This window comes from Lycorma delicatula, chromosome 4 (assembly GCF_047948215.1).
Source record: "Lycorma delicatula isolate Av1 chromosome 4, ASM4794821v1, whole genome shotgun sequence".
NCBI lineage: Eukaryota > Metazoa > Arthropoda > Insecta > Hemiptera > Fulgoridae > Lycorma > Lycorma delicatula.
The window spans coordinates 22,029,384-22,049,155 of NC_134458.1; the positions used below are offsets into that span (position 1 = coordinate 22,029,384).

The following is a 19,772-nucleotide window of genomic DNA, read 5'->3' on the forward strand; positions in this document are numbered from 1 at the left end:
ACTTACATTTTGGTACTTTTACAACAATCCAAAAAATTACTACAGCAAACACCAATAAAAGCCCCATTACCACCATTTCTTTAAACTCTTTTTCTTTCGCTTGCCATGTCTCTGTGTGTAGTACTGCTTGGAGTACAGGACCTGAAAATGAATATTTAAATATTGTAATAGGAAAAATGTAGACACATTAACTATTAGAACTATGTATAATGATAAAAAATGACGAAATTTTTATTACTTCATCTTATTAGTATTAGAAAAAAACGACGACGACGACGACGAAAGAAGAAAGGAATGTGAAGAACCTTATTCAAAATTAAAGGTATCTTGCTAAGCTGTGTCCAGTCATAAATAGCATTAATACTATTGCGTATTTATGATTAACCACAGACATATCATTCATAAAAAATTAAAAAAAACGGAAAACCCAAATTAGAGTTGAGGGACTCCAAAATGTGCAGCAGACTGACAAGATGTCACACCTGCATAGTGAATAGAAAATCTTCTTCCTTGAAGGTATGAGGCAATCCAAAAAAACAGATGTTTGTGTCTCATTTTACGAAGAATTACATAGTGGGGGCATCTTGTTGAACACTTTTTGGAAATCAATGTATATAGCATTTATAAGGGACAAGATGCTATGTATTTTCCATCTTACCCCTCTATAAAAGAAGCAGCAATGTCAAGAAAGGAGTTGAGGTTGATGTAGTTGAGCAACCCCCTGTAAATAAATCCATGTTGATGAATGGTGATAAATGGTTGGACATGATGGTAAATATGGGAACAGACTATTTTTTCTATGATTTTTGAGAAAGAGCTTAATATGGAGATAGGGCAAAAATTATTTATTGTAGGAGGACCAGGTTTATGAATAGGTATGACAGTTGCCTTCTTCCAAACGGAAGGAAAATTGCCAGATTGCAAACTCCAATTGCAAATGGAGGTGAGGACAGGAGCAATGAACAGACTAACTCCGATGAACAGACTTGATAATATACGATGGAATATTATCAGGACCAGTGGCAGATTTAGAATTTAACCGTCTGATCATAAACAGAATATCCTCTAAGCGGGCCGATGGAAAAATCAAGATCAGAACAAATCATGAAATCAACCAGCGTAGAAAGAGTTTGACGGTCCAACGTTAAACTACGAGTAGTATACGGACTTGAACTGTTGACAAAAACGTGAACATAATTCATGCGGATCAATTATCGAATGATCCAAATCAAGAAGAGCAACAATTTGGTTTATAATAATAATTTTTAGATGCAGCGCTGTCACACACCCCTAAACCTACTGTTTCCTCTCACAGGTGTGATCCACAGACAGGTAAGCAACTAAGGGAGAAACTGCACTGCTTAGTGAGACTGGAAGTCCTATGTGAGTAAACAGCTGAAAGCTTAATATAATCGCATTATCTAACTATTTATAGTGCTACGGCATTATTTAAATAAAAACTGACATATAACATACAATATAAAAATACACACAGATGAACGTATACATTGACGTCAAGTAGCGTTATAATGCGATGACGATTTGAAATTCAACGTAGAAAGAAGATAAATCAACCGTCAGTAAGCAAGTGGTCTTGATATAATGTTCCAGGAAGTACAATAAATATATTACGCTGTACGTACCTTTGTTTATAAGTAATGCATTATCCATTTATATACAAGCACAGTTACAAATTTTACGTAAATTAATCTAACAATACAATGTAAAAAAGAGAAGTAGAAATTTGGCTTATTTGTATGTCTAAGTTTTTTCTTCTTTTGAGAAACTAAAACAGTAGAGGAATTTTTGGAATTAAACAGAATTAGAAAAAAAAATGAAACTATAGAACCATCAAGATTAGTAAAGTAATTTCTATATTTAAACAAACAAAGATAAATAGGAAAATTTTACCAAGTGTCAGTTTTTATTGGAAAAAATAATTTTATTATACACAAACGAACATACTAGTATAACCAATTCATTTATTTTTGCAAACAACTTTAACTACTTTTATTGTTTCAAGGATAAAATTATATTTAGATCAAAATATTACATAAATTACATATTTTAAATATGTTTATAAACCAACCATTTAAAATTTCTATAAGACAACCATATGTTCTCAGTAATTATTAAGAGTAAAAGGTTTATAAATGCAAATGTTATCAGGACTATTCTGATTTGTAGCCGAGGGTGATTTGAGTCGCTATACTAACGCCGTACAACATAGCATTTACAAAGGTAAAGTAGGACCTAATTAAACGAAAAACTTAATCGCTTAATGCGAAGACCGATGAAATTCAGACGCTCAATATTATAATTTTCAACCTTTTTATTGTTATTTGCAGTAATTTTATGTAAAAGGTTGTAAAGATTATCAGGCTACCGATGCCAGTAATTCTGTTTCCCTATTATTATTTAAAATTCAGTGAGTCAAAAATCGAATAATTTATTGATATCGGTGGAATGCAAGACAAAAATATCAATTCTCATCATTTGAGTCGAGGTTTGAACTCGATGGTCCAGAAATGTCAACCTGAGGATCAACTTTCATCAGCCTTGTATACGAGTATATTTTTCCCTTTTGACTAAGATCGATCGAATCTGCAAGTTAAAAGTTTTAACGGTAAATTTATTAGCATTTTAAGCACTTCGTTTTATTTTATTATATTATTTATAATTAATACTTACTTATATTTGAGAGTATTTAAATATGTTTGTCAGTTGGTGTGTTTTGTTTTCAATGCCTTCTGCTTTAGCGTATTATATTCTGCCAGAAGTGTTTGAGTTTTGCATTATCATTTTTTGTGACAAATCTTTAAAAAAATGCTTAAATTTTGTTATTTTTGAGTACATTTAAGATGGAATACTCAAACTGGAAGGTTTCTGACCTGAGAGAAAGATTGATCTCCGTCTCCAGACGTTGGGGAAAACTGAGGCTTTAGTTGCTTCTTTCAGGTGAGTTTGGAGTTGTTTCTGGGTAATAGAAATCTCCATAGCTTGCGTAAGAATGTCAAGCGCAGCCCAGTTGTGAAACCGGTACAAGTCCGTGCGATTTTGCTGAGATTACATCTCTCCTGTCAGTTAAAATTCCGAATTAGAAGAGGAAATATTCAACAACGGCTTTACTGTCGTCAAGTTAAGGATACTAAGGAAACAAATGTCTTCTGGGCCCCTAAAGTCCTTTTGCTTGACTGTGCGTCTTCGCTACTTGGACTTGGATAGATTCTCTGCGTTCATGAGGCAGATAATCTATCTGAGGCTTTTACCGGGAGACAACGTTGTCATCAACATTTGAAACAACACGAAGCAAAGTGAACAGCCGCTTAAGAAGACATATTAATGATACCTTATTGTTCCTTTGTGGATCAAAATATGTCTCTTACGCGCTGTATGTACATGCGCACGAGTGAATTTAAATTCGGTTGGCAAAGCAATTCTGGGTGAAGCCTGTCGTTAGAAATTTCGAAAAAAATTCTTTCCTTTTATAAGTGACATGCGAAATTCTTATTCTACCTTTGAAATGACTTCACTCTTTTAAGAGGAGAGTCGTTTCACATATCTCCTGCAACGACATTCCGACTATCTTCTTTATCATTAACAACTCTGTTCCTAAAAATATAATAAATTCAAGTAATATTAATGCACATAATGTTGGGAGTCAGACTGAACCAAATCTTCTTAAAATATCAAACTTGGGTTCCCCCTCCCACCAGAAAAAAATATCAATTACTCTAAAATTAAGATGTTCAATCTTAATTTAAGTAGCAGTTGTTCAATGCAAAAAAAATATATAAAATTTAAAAACTAACAAATAATAATAGAAGCTAAATATTTATTTCTAATGAGTACCAGAATTTGCACATTTTTCGGCGCACTTGTTGATAGATACAGAAGCTACTTCTGAGTTAGGTAATTTCAAAATTGCTGAAGGTTTTTATAGAACCACATATAAAAACGGGAGTGTCTCATATTTTGTCAGTTTTAATAAAATTAAGAGTTACTGTGTATTCGCTGAAGAAATTCATTTTGAATACTGAGCAACTCAGCTAATAGTCTAAAATTGATATTTATGATAATTTATAGATTTCCCTCTGGTTCTTTGAAACCTTTCTACATAATCTATCAGAAACTCTTCTTAAAATTCCTGATATATCTGATATCATAGTATGTGGCAATTTTAATGTTAACTTTCTGGAAAATTCTAATTTTGTAGGTATGAACTACTAACTCGATTTGAGTTAACAGGACTAATTATTTCTATACCTCACTCGACTAGAATTATCAGTATCTTTTCCATTTGTATTGATAATATTTTTAGAAATTTTCAATCTTTTTATGCTGATTTCAGGCTTTCTGATCACAATTGTCAAACTGCATTAGCAATATTTATAAATGAAAACAAATGACAAGACAATGATTAAATTTACTGTTTTAAGAGGGTAATCGATAAAGATTTAGAAATTTGAGAACCTTCGTGTCAGAAACAAACTGGGAAAATAAAAATACAAAACTTGATTTGATGAAAAATTTGATAACTTTCTCAATTTTTTTCAGAAGGCCTCTTTTTACTCTGTAATTTAGTAAAATAGGCAGATTAACATAAAAATTAAACTGCTTGGATTATTAAAGGAATTATAAAATTTAGCTCTAAGCTAGAAATCTTTATGAAATGTTTAAATATAATTTGTCTCATTACTTTCAAAATTATTTGAAAAATTAAAAAAGAATTTACTCTAGTTATTTGTAGTGCTAAAAGATTATACTATGATAATTTAATGTTTAGTTAAAAGAATAAATCTTAAATTATGTGGAAGTTAATAAAATGAAAGCGAATTTGAAAATAAAACAGATCACATAACTTCACAACAAATACATAAGGACTTAACTTCCATTATTCCATCCCCTACTCTTGTTGCAGAGCTAGTCAATAAATTTTTTTCTGGAGTTTCAAATAATATCGATCCATTTCAAACAAAGCCTTGAACGGTTTTGTTGAAGAATCAGTACTTTTATTTCCAGTTGACACCCAGGAAGTTAAAACTTGTATTATAATTATAAAGTTGCACTCAATAGATACAAATGAAATTCTTCTCAACATTTTAAAAGAACTTTTCAAATAGCATAGATTAAAGTAACACTCGATTATCAATTTTTGGAATCTCAGTATAGCATGAAATTCCATAAGTTTTACTGATGAAAACTTAGAAACTGATGGTACCAGAAGAGTCGGTTAAAATTCATTAAAGTCATATTTTACTAACTTTAAACAGGCAGTTGAAATTTCATATTTTGATGAGAATAAGCAAATAAAATTTAAATCCTCGTTTCAAGATGTAGTGCAACAGAGAGTGTCTTGGTTCTTTGCTTTTCTTATTGTTTATCAATGATCTGCCTGAAAATCTTGAACGATTCCTTGTTATCCTCTTCACAGATCACACAAAACTACATCCATGTCCAAAGATAATTATTTAAAACTTGAAGATTCTGCGCAGCAGTTCAAAAAATTGTTCGCTGGATGAATTGTAACCATCTAACTTTAAATATAGATGAAAATATTATGGTTTTAGGTAGTTATAACTTTGACCTTTGGAGATGGCTGCATTGAAAACATGGGGAAGTAGGGTATGAGTTGACCCAGTTTCTTATTGGTCACAGGTGTTTTAAGGTATATATATATATATATATACGAGTGAATGCTGAGATCCTCCATGAAATATGATTATTGTGGGGAGGAGTGCTTACACCAGAAGACATCATTATGCTACAGACCAAATGGGCATAGCACGTGGTGTCCATGATATTGGTTAAAGTCATCTGAACAAAGATGGAGGAAGAAGTCCAGGGGTGAATAATTCTCTCTGAATCTCTCTTGGGCTGTACCCGGCCTTGAGGTCAACATAAAGAAAAAAAGAGGTAGTTGTAGCATTGCTAATCGTGTGAATAGACTTCCTAATTACAGGAATATTTAATAACAGCAATATTTCAGTCTCCTGTAATGTGAAAAATAAGGTGATTTTTACATAGAAAATTCTCTTGGAATGAACAGATTGATTTAGTTTGCAATGAAATCAAACTGTACTGTTCTGTTTTGAAGTATCATAATAAAATGTTAAAGATAAAGAATATAGATGGAGATAATCTGACAATAATGGAAGACTGAAGTACCATAATGAGAGATGGATAAGGATGGAAAACATTTGGGGAATATGAGTGAGTTCAGAGAAATGAAAGAGGAATTAGGCTTTTTTTAATTTTTTTTCAAGAAAAAATAGTAACTGCCAACATCCATTTTAAAAATTAACAACAGCAAGATATATGGGGTTAGGAGATACAGAATGTTACCAGATGGACTATAATGAATGATTAGGCACAAATTCTGAATTTTAGGATTTACCTGGATTTTGGCTACAATTTAGTTATGTTAAAATGTAGGTTGAATTTTAAGAAACTCATTCTCAGCGAAAGCACTGAGAACACAGAGATGGAATACAATCAGTCAGAAACATGATGTGAAGTTAAAATTTTGAACAAAGTATAATTTCAGATTTAGAAGTTATTAAAAAAATTAGATTCAGTAGAATACAAACGGATGAATTTGCAAAAGGATGTTAAGGAAGGAGAGGAGACATTAAGTAGAAAAATAACAATTTGTAAAATCAAATAATGAAAGAAATATGTTGGAACTCTGATTGACATAGAAGATATTTACAATATAAAAATGAAAAAATGATGTCGGCAGAAATACTTATCAACTATAAAACAAGATAGAAAGTAGAAAAAAAGCAGCAAAAAAAGATCAGATGAAGGAAAGATATGATCTAAATAAGAAAATAAATACAAGAAACAAATGTTGAATGTAGGAAAATATGATAGTATTCTGGAAAAATGAGGCCAAAGTGTAATAATACCAGAGGTCTAATCAGAAGACAAGTGTTAGGGAGAGAAAACAGAGCTAATGAATGGCATGAATAGATAAAAGAAATGTGTATTTTTGAACTCAATTCTTCTGTGAGATGAAAAATTATCTGACAAAGTACTAGAGATTGAACTAATCTATTTATAACGTGGATTCTATAATAGAATGTGAATTTAGCAAAATTCTGAAAGATTTACACAGGAATCAATCAATATTCTACCTGTATTACTCTTGAGTTTTAGAAATAGTAGCTGATTAAATTGTACAGATTAGTATGTAAAGTTTACAACACTGGAGTAGTACCCTTAGATTTCAATAAAAACATTATTTTTGTCATACCGAAGAAAGCAGAGGCAGATAAATGTGAGAACTACTGCACTACAAGTTTCCTTAAGCATGAGATTGCTTCCAAAGTATTAACTGGAAGCTTGCTTCAAGAAGGAAGTGTAGAGAATAAAAGAAAATAAATATTACAATATTTTAAACAAATAATTAAGAACCTTGGAAAAAAAAAGTAATTTGGCTAAGAGATTGGTACAGAATTGAAAGGGTGGAGAAACTTGTCATACTCAAATAACTGAAGGTTAAAAAAAGCTTTAAATCACTGTAACATTCCTTAGTGACAATAGGATGCTGGTTTGCACTGTTACCTATCAATATAAAGCAAAATCATAAAAAAATGTTTCTTAAATAAGTTTTGTTCAGTTTATAAAAACATATGTTTATTGGTAATATGTTATTTTTCATATTAAAAACCTTTTTTTTTTTTCTGTTTAGCCTCCGATAACTACCGTTTAGATAATTCTTCAGAGGATGAATGAGGATGATATGTATGAGTGTAAGTGAAGTGTACTCTTGTACATTCTCAGTTTGACCATTCCTGAGATGTGTGGTTAATTGAAACCCAACCACCAAAGAACACCGGTATCCACGATCTAGTATTCAAATCCATGTAAAAATATCTGGCTTTACTAGGACTTGAACGCTGTAACTCTCGACTTCCAAATCAGCTGATTTGGGAAGACGCGTTAACCACTAGACCAACCCGGTGGGTTCATATTAAAAACCTATGTCTAATTATGAATAATAAGAATAAATATTATTTATTTTTGTACATCTTAATGAAAGAGAAATTATCCCCAATGGTAAAATTTGTCTATTATGCCCCTACAAAATTTTCCACTTTCCAATAAATGTACAGATTTCTTCATGCAACAGTGAGGAATGCATTCATTTCTCTTGAATGCTATAGAGATAAGCAAAGAATGATTTTTGTGTTTTTTCTTAATAACTTAATTAACTGTATTTGATATTTTACCTTTAAGTTTTGCTATTTTATGTACTTTAAATTTCACCTGATGTGAAGGACAACACTAAAAAAATAATATAAAAAAAAATTATTCTGTACTCAGGAAACATGAAACAATGTATGATATCAATATGTATAAAATAATGCATTAGTGTTTCCCTGATTTACAACTACAAAAACAGTACGATAATACTTTGAAGACTTATTAAAATAAATGAAGAATGTATAGGAATTTTTTCCTGAAATGGGAACAAGAGTTTCTTTCTGCTTCAGTCAAAAGATGTGTTCTATTAGAGAAATAATAACATATATCATAAATTAAAAAAAGTTAAACAAATTTTTTCCAGGAAATTTACTTTATCTATGGCATTTTTAAATTTAAAACACTGTTGCATATGCACAAGGGTTATACAACTGTTGAACTACTTAGATGGAAGAGGCAGTGAAAAGGTCACTAATAACAAATGATGAAGTAAATTGTAGAACAAGAAAACAATGCTCAAAAACTTTTAAAAAATTATTTAAATAGCCAATTATCTTTAACCATTTATAGCTTATTCTTTGTGTAGATGAGGTGATTAAAAGAAAAATGACTTCTCCTTCTTAGCAGATTATTATAAGATCAAAGTTCATTGTATTATTGCATACGTGACCTTGATCCAAAGCACACTCCCAAACACCTCTTCATGCATTAAATAGATAACTAACGCTGGTCATGTACAATGGATCATATTGCATGGTTTCTGAGTAGTTGATGTAAAATGTTTTCACAGTCCTAAAGGCTGTTAAAGACAACCTCATGGTTTCAAAAAACTGGGACATCTCAGGAAGTAGCATCCTGAAAATTGAATTTTTGTTTTAATCTATAGACTTTGTTCCTCCATACCAAAAAAAAAATGTATAAGTAAAATTCTATATTACTTTATATTAGAGAAATGTTAATGTCATTAAAATATAAATAAAAATGTTCAGCAATAAAAAAAAAAGATATATATAGAGAAACACCATATAAAATCTGAATAATTTTACCTTCAATTTGTACAGTTGGTGTTCCAACAATGCAGCATTCATTTTCGACAGGTGCAACCTAAATGATAATTAATTATTAGATTCAAAATAATTATTAAAAAATAAAAAAATATAGTGACTGTGATGAATACCTAATATGTTAATAGCTTTTTTAAATATGGTAAGTACATGAATGCAGGATGTACTCTTTATGAAATCAAGTAAAACGCAAAATTCACCTTAAACACATAAGTGATGGAATATTAAATTGAAAATTTCCTCAGTTTATATTCATAAAAATTAAGAAGATTTCAAAGCAAAAAGATTAAAAATGTTTTTAGAAAAAAGGAGCTCTGAGTTTTTTAAAATTTTCTTTTCATGTTATTATTTAGAACTTTCTTTTTTTAAATTAACTAGTAATATTATTTATTTTGTTTTTTAATAACTTTGGCATTATTACGTTCATAATAAAGGAGGAAAATATCCTATCAATTTGCCCACAACCATTAATAGGTGATACAATTTTACACTTTCCTTTTGACTTTACTGTACATTCCCCCCCTATCAGTTATACAGACTATTCAAAGAAAAATTCATATAAAACAAAATCATATTAGGTTGTTGAGAAATTAGGAAATTAATTATGTTTTTTCTGCTTAGAGAGAGAAAACCAGTTAGGCAACAAATTAGAAGAAAATAAAACTAACAGAATGGTAGGCAAAGGAAGATATAATGTATACTGGTGGGCCATATAAAACCAGTCTCAGCATCTGACATAGTATCTTCTGACATAGTATGTGTCAGAAGATGGTATGTTTCTGACATATGAGTATTAGTTGAAGGTTATTGATTTATTCATAAACCTTTCCCTCCCATTCAGTGAGTCCGTAGTGTTTGTACATTACGGCATATTTAATTGAGCAGCGTGTTTTCATTGAGAAGGAATATGTTGCCACAACTTCAATAAATTTTGTTCGTGAAAGGTTTTAAGGGATGTATCCTAGAAGTAATGTTCCTGCAAAATCAACTATTCAAAATTTAATGAAAAAGTGGGTAATAATCGGCTCTGTTACCAATCCGAAGAGAGTGAAACAACCAACTGTTCAAACTCCGGAAGTTGTCGCTGATTTACCGAATCTATTGGAAGAAGTCCATACAAGTCAACAGGACGATTAGCCCAACAAACAGGAGTTTCTCAAACATCGTGTCAGCGTATACTTAATGGTTTACAAATGAAAGCCTATAAAAAGTTTTATGAATGAATTATAACATCATAATAAGGGTAAACGAGTAAATTACTGCCAGTAGGCGCTTACAAAATATTAGCGAAGGATTCCTTGTTCTTTTTCTCTTCACTCCATTAGATGAAGCGTGGTTCCATTTATCAGGCTACGTTAATTCTCAGAATACATAGCACTGGGGTACACAAAACCCAACTGAAACCTATCAGAAATCACTCCATGATTTAAAAATTGTTTGGTGTGCAATTTCTGGAAGCCAGATCATTGACCAATATTCTTTGAGGAGAAAACTTCTTAACTTAACTTCAAAAGAACTTTATTATGAATATTTCCAACAAGATGGAGCGACTTGCAACACTTCTGATCCGTTTCTCACTCGAATCCACCGGGATTTCACAAAGGATAGAACAATCAGGAAGGACTTGCGGCCACTCCGAACTCCAGAAATATCGTAGTGCGATTTTTAGCTCTTGGCCTATCTGAATGGTATAGTCTACAAGAATAGCTCACGGACGTTGGAAGAGTTGAAAGACAACATATAACAAGAAATTGCCAGACCACGCGAACTTGAACCAATATTTGTTTCGGTTCCGCCTGGCAGCTGATGAGCTGTGCGTCTGCGGGGAGATCCAGTCGAATGAACATATGCTGTTTGACTGCCCAGCTTTGGGGGGGGGGGGGCAGAACTCAGGCCACCCTGGAACTTAGAGGTTAAGGGGAAAATTGGCCATTCATAAGCGGCGAGTCAATGTGGTGTGAGCCACACTGTCAGATCGCGTGGTGTTCCTTGATCCTTGATTTTGTTGCTTTGTTCAACCAGGATCAGTAGTTTATTTAAGGGAAAGACTCCTACCTCATTGCTGCGGGAAGCTACCCAAGAGTTATGGCTGGCCATCAGCCAATTAAAGCTCCAAGCGCTTTAATATTGCTGGACAGGCACTTGCTGGTATTCAACGACCTAGGCATGGCAGCAAATTTCTGTCTTGACGAGATAAATTTAATTTATTGAATGTCACATATATTTTAGTAGTACACGAGGTGCGCCTGCCCATTTTAGAATATACGACAAGTGAACGGTGGGACACGAAGCAATTGGTGTGTGGCACCATGCTTAGTTCGCTCACGTAATTAGGTTAGCTCTAGGAGCTAGATAGCACACTGGTCGCTAAACTGATTCGAGGCTCAGTAGCCGTTTGTGGCACAGACATTCGGTCTTATGCTTTAGAGCGATCGAATGGAGTGGTGATTGGAAAAACATCATGCAAATAAAAATAAAGAGATTGCCAGGATTCCAGTTGGAGAATTGCAGAAAGTTTTTCTAAACATGATTTGCCGCACTGAACTTTGTATAACAGCTAATGGTGAGCATTTTGAACAGACTCTAAAATTACATTCCAACATTGTAAACATCTCTTTTTTCAAAAGCACTGTAATTTATAATTAATAAATGTAAGTAATTTAATGTTACTTTTTGTTATTCACTTTAAAATTGTTATTTCCTGGGGGCAGTTTTATTTGGTCCAATTGTTACTGTATAGTTAGTATAATATAAAACAACAAAAATAAAAATAATTAAATTTATACTATAACAAATAAATCAAATAAAAGTAGGAAGTAAGATTTAAACTTAAATAAACCTACAAGTAAGAATTTTTCTTTCTAAAGAATGAAATTACAGAAATTTATAAAAAAATATCAAAAGTAAACTAGTTCACAAGAGATTTTATGAGGAAACAATCTGATAGCACTAAAAAAATTTTAAAAACTGCACATTGCGATAACATAATGACTAACAGTGCCAAAATTAAAGAATAAGAAAGAAATGGACTAATGTTAGGTTTAATCTGTTAGCTTCCAGTAATATAGTTCCTGCAAGGACATAGATATTTAGGGGCCTATAAGCTTACAATTTAATGTTTTAATTTTAATATTACTTTTGTTGAAAGCTTGATGAAATTTGATAACACTTTAACATTATTAATTAATAAAAAACTCATTTTAAATTAATGGAGTGTTATCTTTCAAATGTTTTTCAGATTTAATTATTTGTTTTTTCTTCATTCAACATCTGATAGTACAACAATAAAAGTTTGTTTTGAATTGAACAAATTATTCTACTACATACTTAAGAAGTTTCTGGACTCTTTTTAGAATGGGTGGTACAAATAACTAAAGGACATTCCACTGAAGTGGAGCTGATAATTTACTTTGAAAGGCTTTCACCAGAAAAAGTTCCATTAATTTTAAAGTGAGTTGTTAAATATTTAATAAAAAAAAGAATTACTTTTAGTTTGTTTTTTAATCACTTTAATGTAACATTTAATAATTTATTATATTAATTTTTTATGTAATTAATAAGATAAAATTTTTAGGTGGATACATTTGAAAATTATAGGTTTTTCTATGTCAGGGATTAGGGGACAAACTAGAATCGTTTTAAGCTACAAGAACATAATTTTAAGAAAACACATTTATATAAAATTATCAGTAACTATAGTACTACACTAGTAGCAAAAATTTTAGTAAAAAAACCTATTTAATTGAAAAATAATTAAAATAATTTACCCTCACACAGAAATATGATGGCTGAATATTTTCAAATTTGTACATGGTGTTACTGTTTCCATCTACCTAAAACATCCCAAGATCATAATTTCATTAAAACATAATTCCTAAACAAGTAATGTCACAAATATGTTTAACAAACATAACTGATCACTACCACCAATATTATTAACTGATATAACTTAATTCTTATAATTTAGTTCTTTTTCTATCATAAAAAATAAAATATCATTTTATGTTATAATAGTTAAGTGAAGCCTCTAATTCTACTAAACTGAAGCCTGATATACGCAGTTTGTACTTCCACAATTCATATTATCGTCACATAAATATCTGAAGGTACTATAAAGATCTAATTAATATTCCAGTCTAGTTAGGTAAATCAGGGAAAGGGAAACTAGGTTATAGGAAAGCATTGTGAAGAAAAAGGGAAGAATTAGCCCAAAAAGTATGATTATAAGATTAAAAGAAACATAACGGTTTACAAAAAGATAAGGCTGTATTTTTTTTAGGGATCTAGAGTCAATCTTCATTTGATAAGTGCTTCTGTCATTAGACATATTACAAAGTCTCTAGACAGGAAACAAAAGCCTGGTTTGGTCAGTAGGAAGCCCCCCCCAAATCTCATCACAGATGCATCACCTCTAGAGAACCTGGCATCCTCAGAAAGGATTTAACAGAGCTGAACAACAATTTGAATTGATCAGCTCAAATATATGCTACAAAAAGAATTGTTTTTCCTCCAGAAATAAGAGCCACTTGAGAAGAGATGCATGGTTCTTAAATGCTTAACCCTGTGAATCAAGCTGAATATAAAATATTCAGTTGAATTAGGAAAATCAGACTAAAATATAGATTCAGCTACAAAGAGATAAATAATTAATGGTAAGCAACAAATTTTCTGATTTTCAAGAAATTGTTGGCTCAGTGAATTAAATAGTAAAGAATTTGCGTCAAGAGTCAATTTTGAGTAAAAGTATCTCAACAAGTTAATTTTTAAATATCTTCACTAAATGCTGTTACAAAAACGTTATTTTCTTGTGGTTTGAAAATTTATTTCACTTTTCCCAGCCAACCAACTTAAATTCCTTTGTATATCATAAAACTTATTATTTTTATAAAAAAAACCTTTTGTTGTTTATAATTTTTCATTATTCAACTTTTAATTAATTAAAAAGTAAAATATATATTTTTTTGAACTAAACATAATTATTTTTAAACTGATTTAATTTTTTTTTAACGTTAAATGTTTGAGATTGTATGCATATACATCTGAGAAAACATCAAATGCTAAACATGATTTGGAAGCAAAAAGATTATTTAAGAAAATATGCTGATGAGTAAATTTTGTATAGAAAATAACTTTCTTGCAGGTAATGATAGATAGAATCTAATTAAGATAAATTATGCCATAATTTATGTTCATGTGTAAATTATGTGTTATTATTTTTTGAAATTTTTTGGTTAGATTACTTCTTTTTTACTGTAGTTCCTTCCTTGCAAGGAATGGTTCCTAGCAGGTGAAACTTCAACAGGCAAGAAACACTAACAATTTAAGAAGCCTAAATCAAGCTTTAACTCTGTTTATTCAGACATCCTCCCTCTATGAATCGTGAGACCTTGCTGATGGTGAGGGGGTTTGAGTGCTCAATAATACAGAGTAGCTAGACCAAAGGTGCAACCATATCAGAGAGGTATCTGTTGAGAGCCAGACTAAGGAATGATTCCTGAAAGAGGGCAGCAGCTCTTTCAGTAGTTGTTAAGGGCGTACGTCAGGAGGACTTAAACGGCCATATCAACATCACTTAATCTTCTGAGTACTGCACAGCTGAAAGCAATGGAAAACTACAGCTCCTTTTTGTCCAAGAAAAGGTAACTCACTGTAGTAACAAAGATGGAGGCGGCTTCCTTGGTAAAATATTCCAGAGGTAAACTAGTCCCCTGTTTGGATCTCTGGGAGGGGAATATTAAGGAAAGGGGTCACCAGAAAATTAAAAAATAACATTCTACGAGTCGGAGCACGGAATGTTAGAAGTCTAAAAAAGATTGGTAGGTTAGAAAATTTAAAGAGGGAACTGGATAGATTAAATGAAGATGTAGTAGGAATTAGCGAGGTTCAATAGGAAGAGGAAAATGACTTTTAGTCAGGTGATTTTAGAATAATTAACATAGGCTTCAAATAAAGGACAGGCAGGAGTAGGTTTCATAATGAAAAATTAGATAGGGAAGAGAGTAGTGTATTTCAAAATCATAGCAACAGAATCATTGTAATAAGGATAAAATCCAAACCTAAGCTGACAACAAACCTAAGCTAACAAATTGTTAATGTCTACATACCTACAAGTGCCCATGAAGACGATGAGGTAGAGTGTGTATACTAAGAAATTGATGAAGCAATTAAACATAAAGTAGAATGAAAATTTAATAATAGTTGGAGATTGGAATGCAAACATTGGAAAAGGCAAGCAAGGAAGGAATACTGGCTGGGCAAAAGGAATGAAAGAAGGGATTGACATAGAGTTTTGTATGAAGTATAATTTAGTAATTGGCAACACCCAGTTTAAAAATCATAATAGAAGAATATACACTTGGAAAAAGCCAGGTGATACTGCAAGGTATCAGACAGATTATATTATGGTTAAGCAAAGATTTAGAAATCAAATCGTTGACTGCAAAACTTACCCTGGAGCAGACATTGATAGCGACCATAATTTGATGATAATGAAATGTAGATTGGGGTTTAAAAACCTGAAGAAAAGGTGTCAGATGAATTGGTGGAATTTAGAGAAGCTTGAGGAAGAGAAGGTAAAGAAGATTTTTGAGGAGGACATCGCAAGAGGTCTGAGTAAAAACGATAAGGTAGAAAATATGAAAGAAGAATGGGAGAATGTTAAAAAGGAAATTCTTAAATCAGCAGAAGCAAACCTAGGCAGAACAAAGAGAACTGGTAGAAAACCTTGGGTTTCAGACGATATATTGCAGCTGATGGATGAACGTAGAAAGCATAAGAATGTTAGTGATGAAGAAGGTAAAAGGAACTATCGACAATTAAGAAATATTATAAATAGGAAGTGCAATTAGTGAAAGAAGAGTTGATTCAAGAAAACTGTTCAGAAGTGAAAAGAGAAATGAACATTGGTAAAATAGATGGAGCATACAGGAAAGTTAAGGAAACTTTTGTGGTGCATAAATTAAAATCTAATAATGTGTTAAACAAAGATGGTACATCGATTTATAATACGAAAGGTAAAATCGATAGGTGGGTGGAATATATTGAAGAGTTATATGGAGGAAATGAATTAGAAAATGGTGTTATAGAGGAAGAAGAAGAAGTCGAAGAGGATGAAAGGGGAGAAACAATACTGAGATCTGAATTTAAGAGAGCATTAAAAGATTTGAATGGCAGAAAGGTTCCTGGGATAGACGGAATACCTGTAGAATTACTGCGCAGTGCAGGTGAGGAAGAGATAGATTTTACTAACTTATGTGTAATATTTACAAAAAAAGGGAAAGTTCCGTCAGACTTCAAAAAGAGTGTTATATGTTGGGAGAAGACCAGTTTGGTTTCAGGAAATGTATAGGGATAAGGGAAACAATTTTAGTGCTCAGATTAATGGTAGAAGGAAGATTAAAGAAAAACAAACCGACATGCTTGACATTTATAGATCTAGAAAAGGCATTTGATAACCTAGACTGGAATAAAATGTTCAGAATTTAAAAAAAATTAGGGTTCAAATACAGAGATAGAAGAACAATTGTTAACATTTACAAGAAACAAATAGCATCAGTAATAATTGAAGAACATAAGAAAGAAGCTGTAATAAAAAAGGGGGTCCAACAAGGATTTCCCTATCCCTGTTACTTTTTAATATTTACGTAGAACTAGCAGTTAATGATGTTAAAGAACAATTTAGATCTGGAATAATAGTACAAGGTGAAAAGATACTACAATTTTCTGATGATATAGTAAATCTAGCTGAGAGTAAAAAAAGATTTAGAAGAAACAATGAACGGCATGAATGAAGTTCCACACAAGAACTGCATGAAAATAAACAAAAACAAAACAAAAGTAATGAAATGTAGTAGAAATAACAAAGATGGACCACTGAATGTGAAAATAGGAGGAAAAAAGATTATGGAGGTAGAAGAATTTTGTTATTTGGGGAGTAGAATTACGAAAGATGGACGAAGGAGGAGCGATTTAAAATGCCAAATAACACAGGTGAAATGAGCCTTCATTCAGAAATATAATTTTTTTATGTAAAAAATTAATTTAAACGCCAGGAAAACATTTTTGAAAGTATATGTTTGAAGCGTAGCTCTATATGGAAGTGAAACTTGGATGATCAGAGTACCTGAGAAGAAAAGATTAGGTGCTTTTGAAATGTGGTGCTATAGGCGAATGTTAAAAATCAGATGGGTGGATAAAGTGACAAATGAAGAGGTGTTGCGACAAATTGATGAAGAAAGAAGCATTTGGAAAAATGTAGTTAAGAGAAGAAACAGACTTATAGGTCACATATTAAGGAATTCTGGAATGGAAGCTTTAATATTGGAGGGACAGGTAGAAAGGAAAAATTGTGCAGGCAGGCAACGTTTGGAATTTGTAAAACAAATTTTTAGGGATGTGGGATGTAGGGGGTATACCGAAATGAAACGACTGGCTCTAGATAGGGAGTCTTGAAGAGCTGCATCAAACCAGTCAAATGGCTGAAGACAAAAAAAAAATCAGACCTCTTAAGATCATGGAGATGTACAAACAAACGATTAGTAATGACAAAGTAAAGAAATTTCTCTAAATGTGGTAAGAATGAAAAAAACTTTTTATCATCAAGTTAATTATCATCATAATTGTAATTGTAATCAACTATAAATAAACAATTCTGCCACTCTGCCTTATTAATAGCCACTCTACCTTTCAGCTGGGGGTTCCAGTTTCAAGTCCCGGTTATGCATGGCATTCTTAACACGTTATAAAAATTCATTTCATATTTTCCATCGTATCATATAGAGTTAATTAATTGCTATTAGGCTTTCTTTCCTTCAACTCAATTTTAGACATTCAATATTTCTAATCATTGTTTTGAGGAAATAGATTATTATAGATATTAAATTGTTTAAAAACAAAAATGTTAGACATAAAAATTCATAGAACTAGATATACATATATTTCTTAGCGATATAATTTCAGAGTATTTTTTTTATTGAACTCTTTAGAAGTTAAATTTATTATCATGTAATTTGAAACTACATTTAGGACTTAGAGCTCAGAACGAATCAACACTTTTCACAAATAATTATAAAAAAATAAATAAATAATATCTAGAAATACTAATCAATACTGTTTAATTTTATTGTAAGGTGATGTCATTAAAAAAAAAAATTGTAAATGTAAATTTAACTTTATATTACATACATTATAATTAGACTTACCCCCAACCACAGATAATCATTATTTGAAACACTGCAGTTACTCCATGTTCCAGAACAATTAACAAAACAATCTGCTTGCATTGTATGTATATTCAAATTTATTTTTGAACTTGCATTTATATTTAAAATAATCAGGCTCCTTGAAATAGAAAATATTATTTAAAAACTCACATTTAATTAATATAAAATTAACATGTATATATTTTATTTTCAAATCAGTGAATTTACTGAAGTAATAAAATACAATTAAGAATTTAAAAAAAATGTTCTTACCTTATTAATTCACTGTTTTTTTTCTTTTTATAATAAATATCTGGTTTTGTTAGATTTATTTTGCAGCTCCATCATCAGCTCCTTGTTTAAATAACATTTAATTTTAAAAATGCTATATTTATTAGAAATATTAAAAAATAAAAATTCACATACAAAAAATGTTGAATTACTTTGTAAAACATCTTCCACCTAATTGAATAATATTTATTAGAATTTGTTATAAACAGTGCAGCTCTGTTTTTCCCTCCCTGATAATTTAAATAAATATTCCCACTACAGACTGTCTGAATTCACTCACTTATGTTCACTTTAAAACCTTTAAATACAGTATTTTTTTAATTGTAACAACTATTACATTAATATTATTCACTTCTATATTTTTTATATCTTTTGATAAATTATTTATATTGTGTTTATTTTAGTAAAATGCTCAAGTATGTTAAAAGATTTTTCATTTTTATATGTACTAAATATCACTTTTTCTTATTCTCCCTCCAGTAACAAAAGACCTATGTCTGTAATTACAGATATTCTAATCATTTTTTTTTATGATAAATGAAGTTTATAGTGTGTGAAAAACTGCCAAGCCTGACTGGGAGTTGAACCCAGAACCTTCCAAGTGAAAGGAAGAGAAGCTACCGCTAATTGATTATTCCTACATAAACATATTCATATTGGTCACATATTATTTTCTATTACCATAATTATTATATTTATCATTTTTTAAATTATGAATTCAATAATAAAATAACAGGAAGTTCAATAAGAAATTTACAGTAAAGTAATAATTACAGTATGGTACTTAAACAAACAGCCGTGTTATAAAATGCTTTAAACCTATTATCAATAAATATGCCGATCTCTGTGATGGAATAGTAACCACTCAGCCTTTCATCCAGGGGGTTCCGGCTTCGAGTCCCAGTTATGCATGGCATTCTTAACACACTATAAAAATTCATTTCGTATCATCCATCATATCATATAGAGTTAATTAATTGCTGTTGGGCTTTCTCTCCTTCAACTA

The 19,772-nt window shown here is 31.1% G+C and overlaps 1 protein-coding gene across 3 annotated transcripts in view; it reads right to left on the bottom strand.

The window, feature by feature from the left end:
- The window catches only part of LOC142323184 (uncharacterized), a 109,294-nt gene that overhangs the window by 17,421 nt on the left and 72,101 nt on the right, over positions 1 to 19,772 (bottom strand). For 2 of the 3 annotated variants that reach the window (XM_075362491.1, XM_075362493.1), the window contains 4 exons: positions 18,476 to 18,614; positions 13,043 to 13,108; positions 9,258 to 9,315; positions 7 to 141 (listed from right to left, as the gene is read on the bottom strand). In XM_075362491.1, coding sequence (XP_075218606.1) covers positions 7 to 141; positions 9,258 to 9,315; positions 13,043 to 13,108; positions 18,476 to 18,614 — 398 coding nt within the window. The remainder of the gene's footprint in view (positions 1 to 6; positions 142 to 9,257; positions 9,316 to 13,042; positions 13,109 to 18,475; positions 18,615 to 19,772) is intronic. The other variant, XM_075362492.1, reaches the window with a different exon arrangement.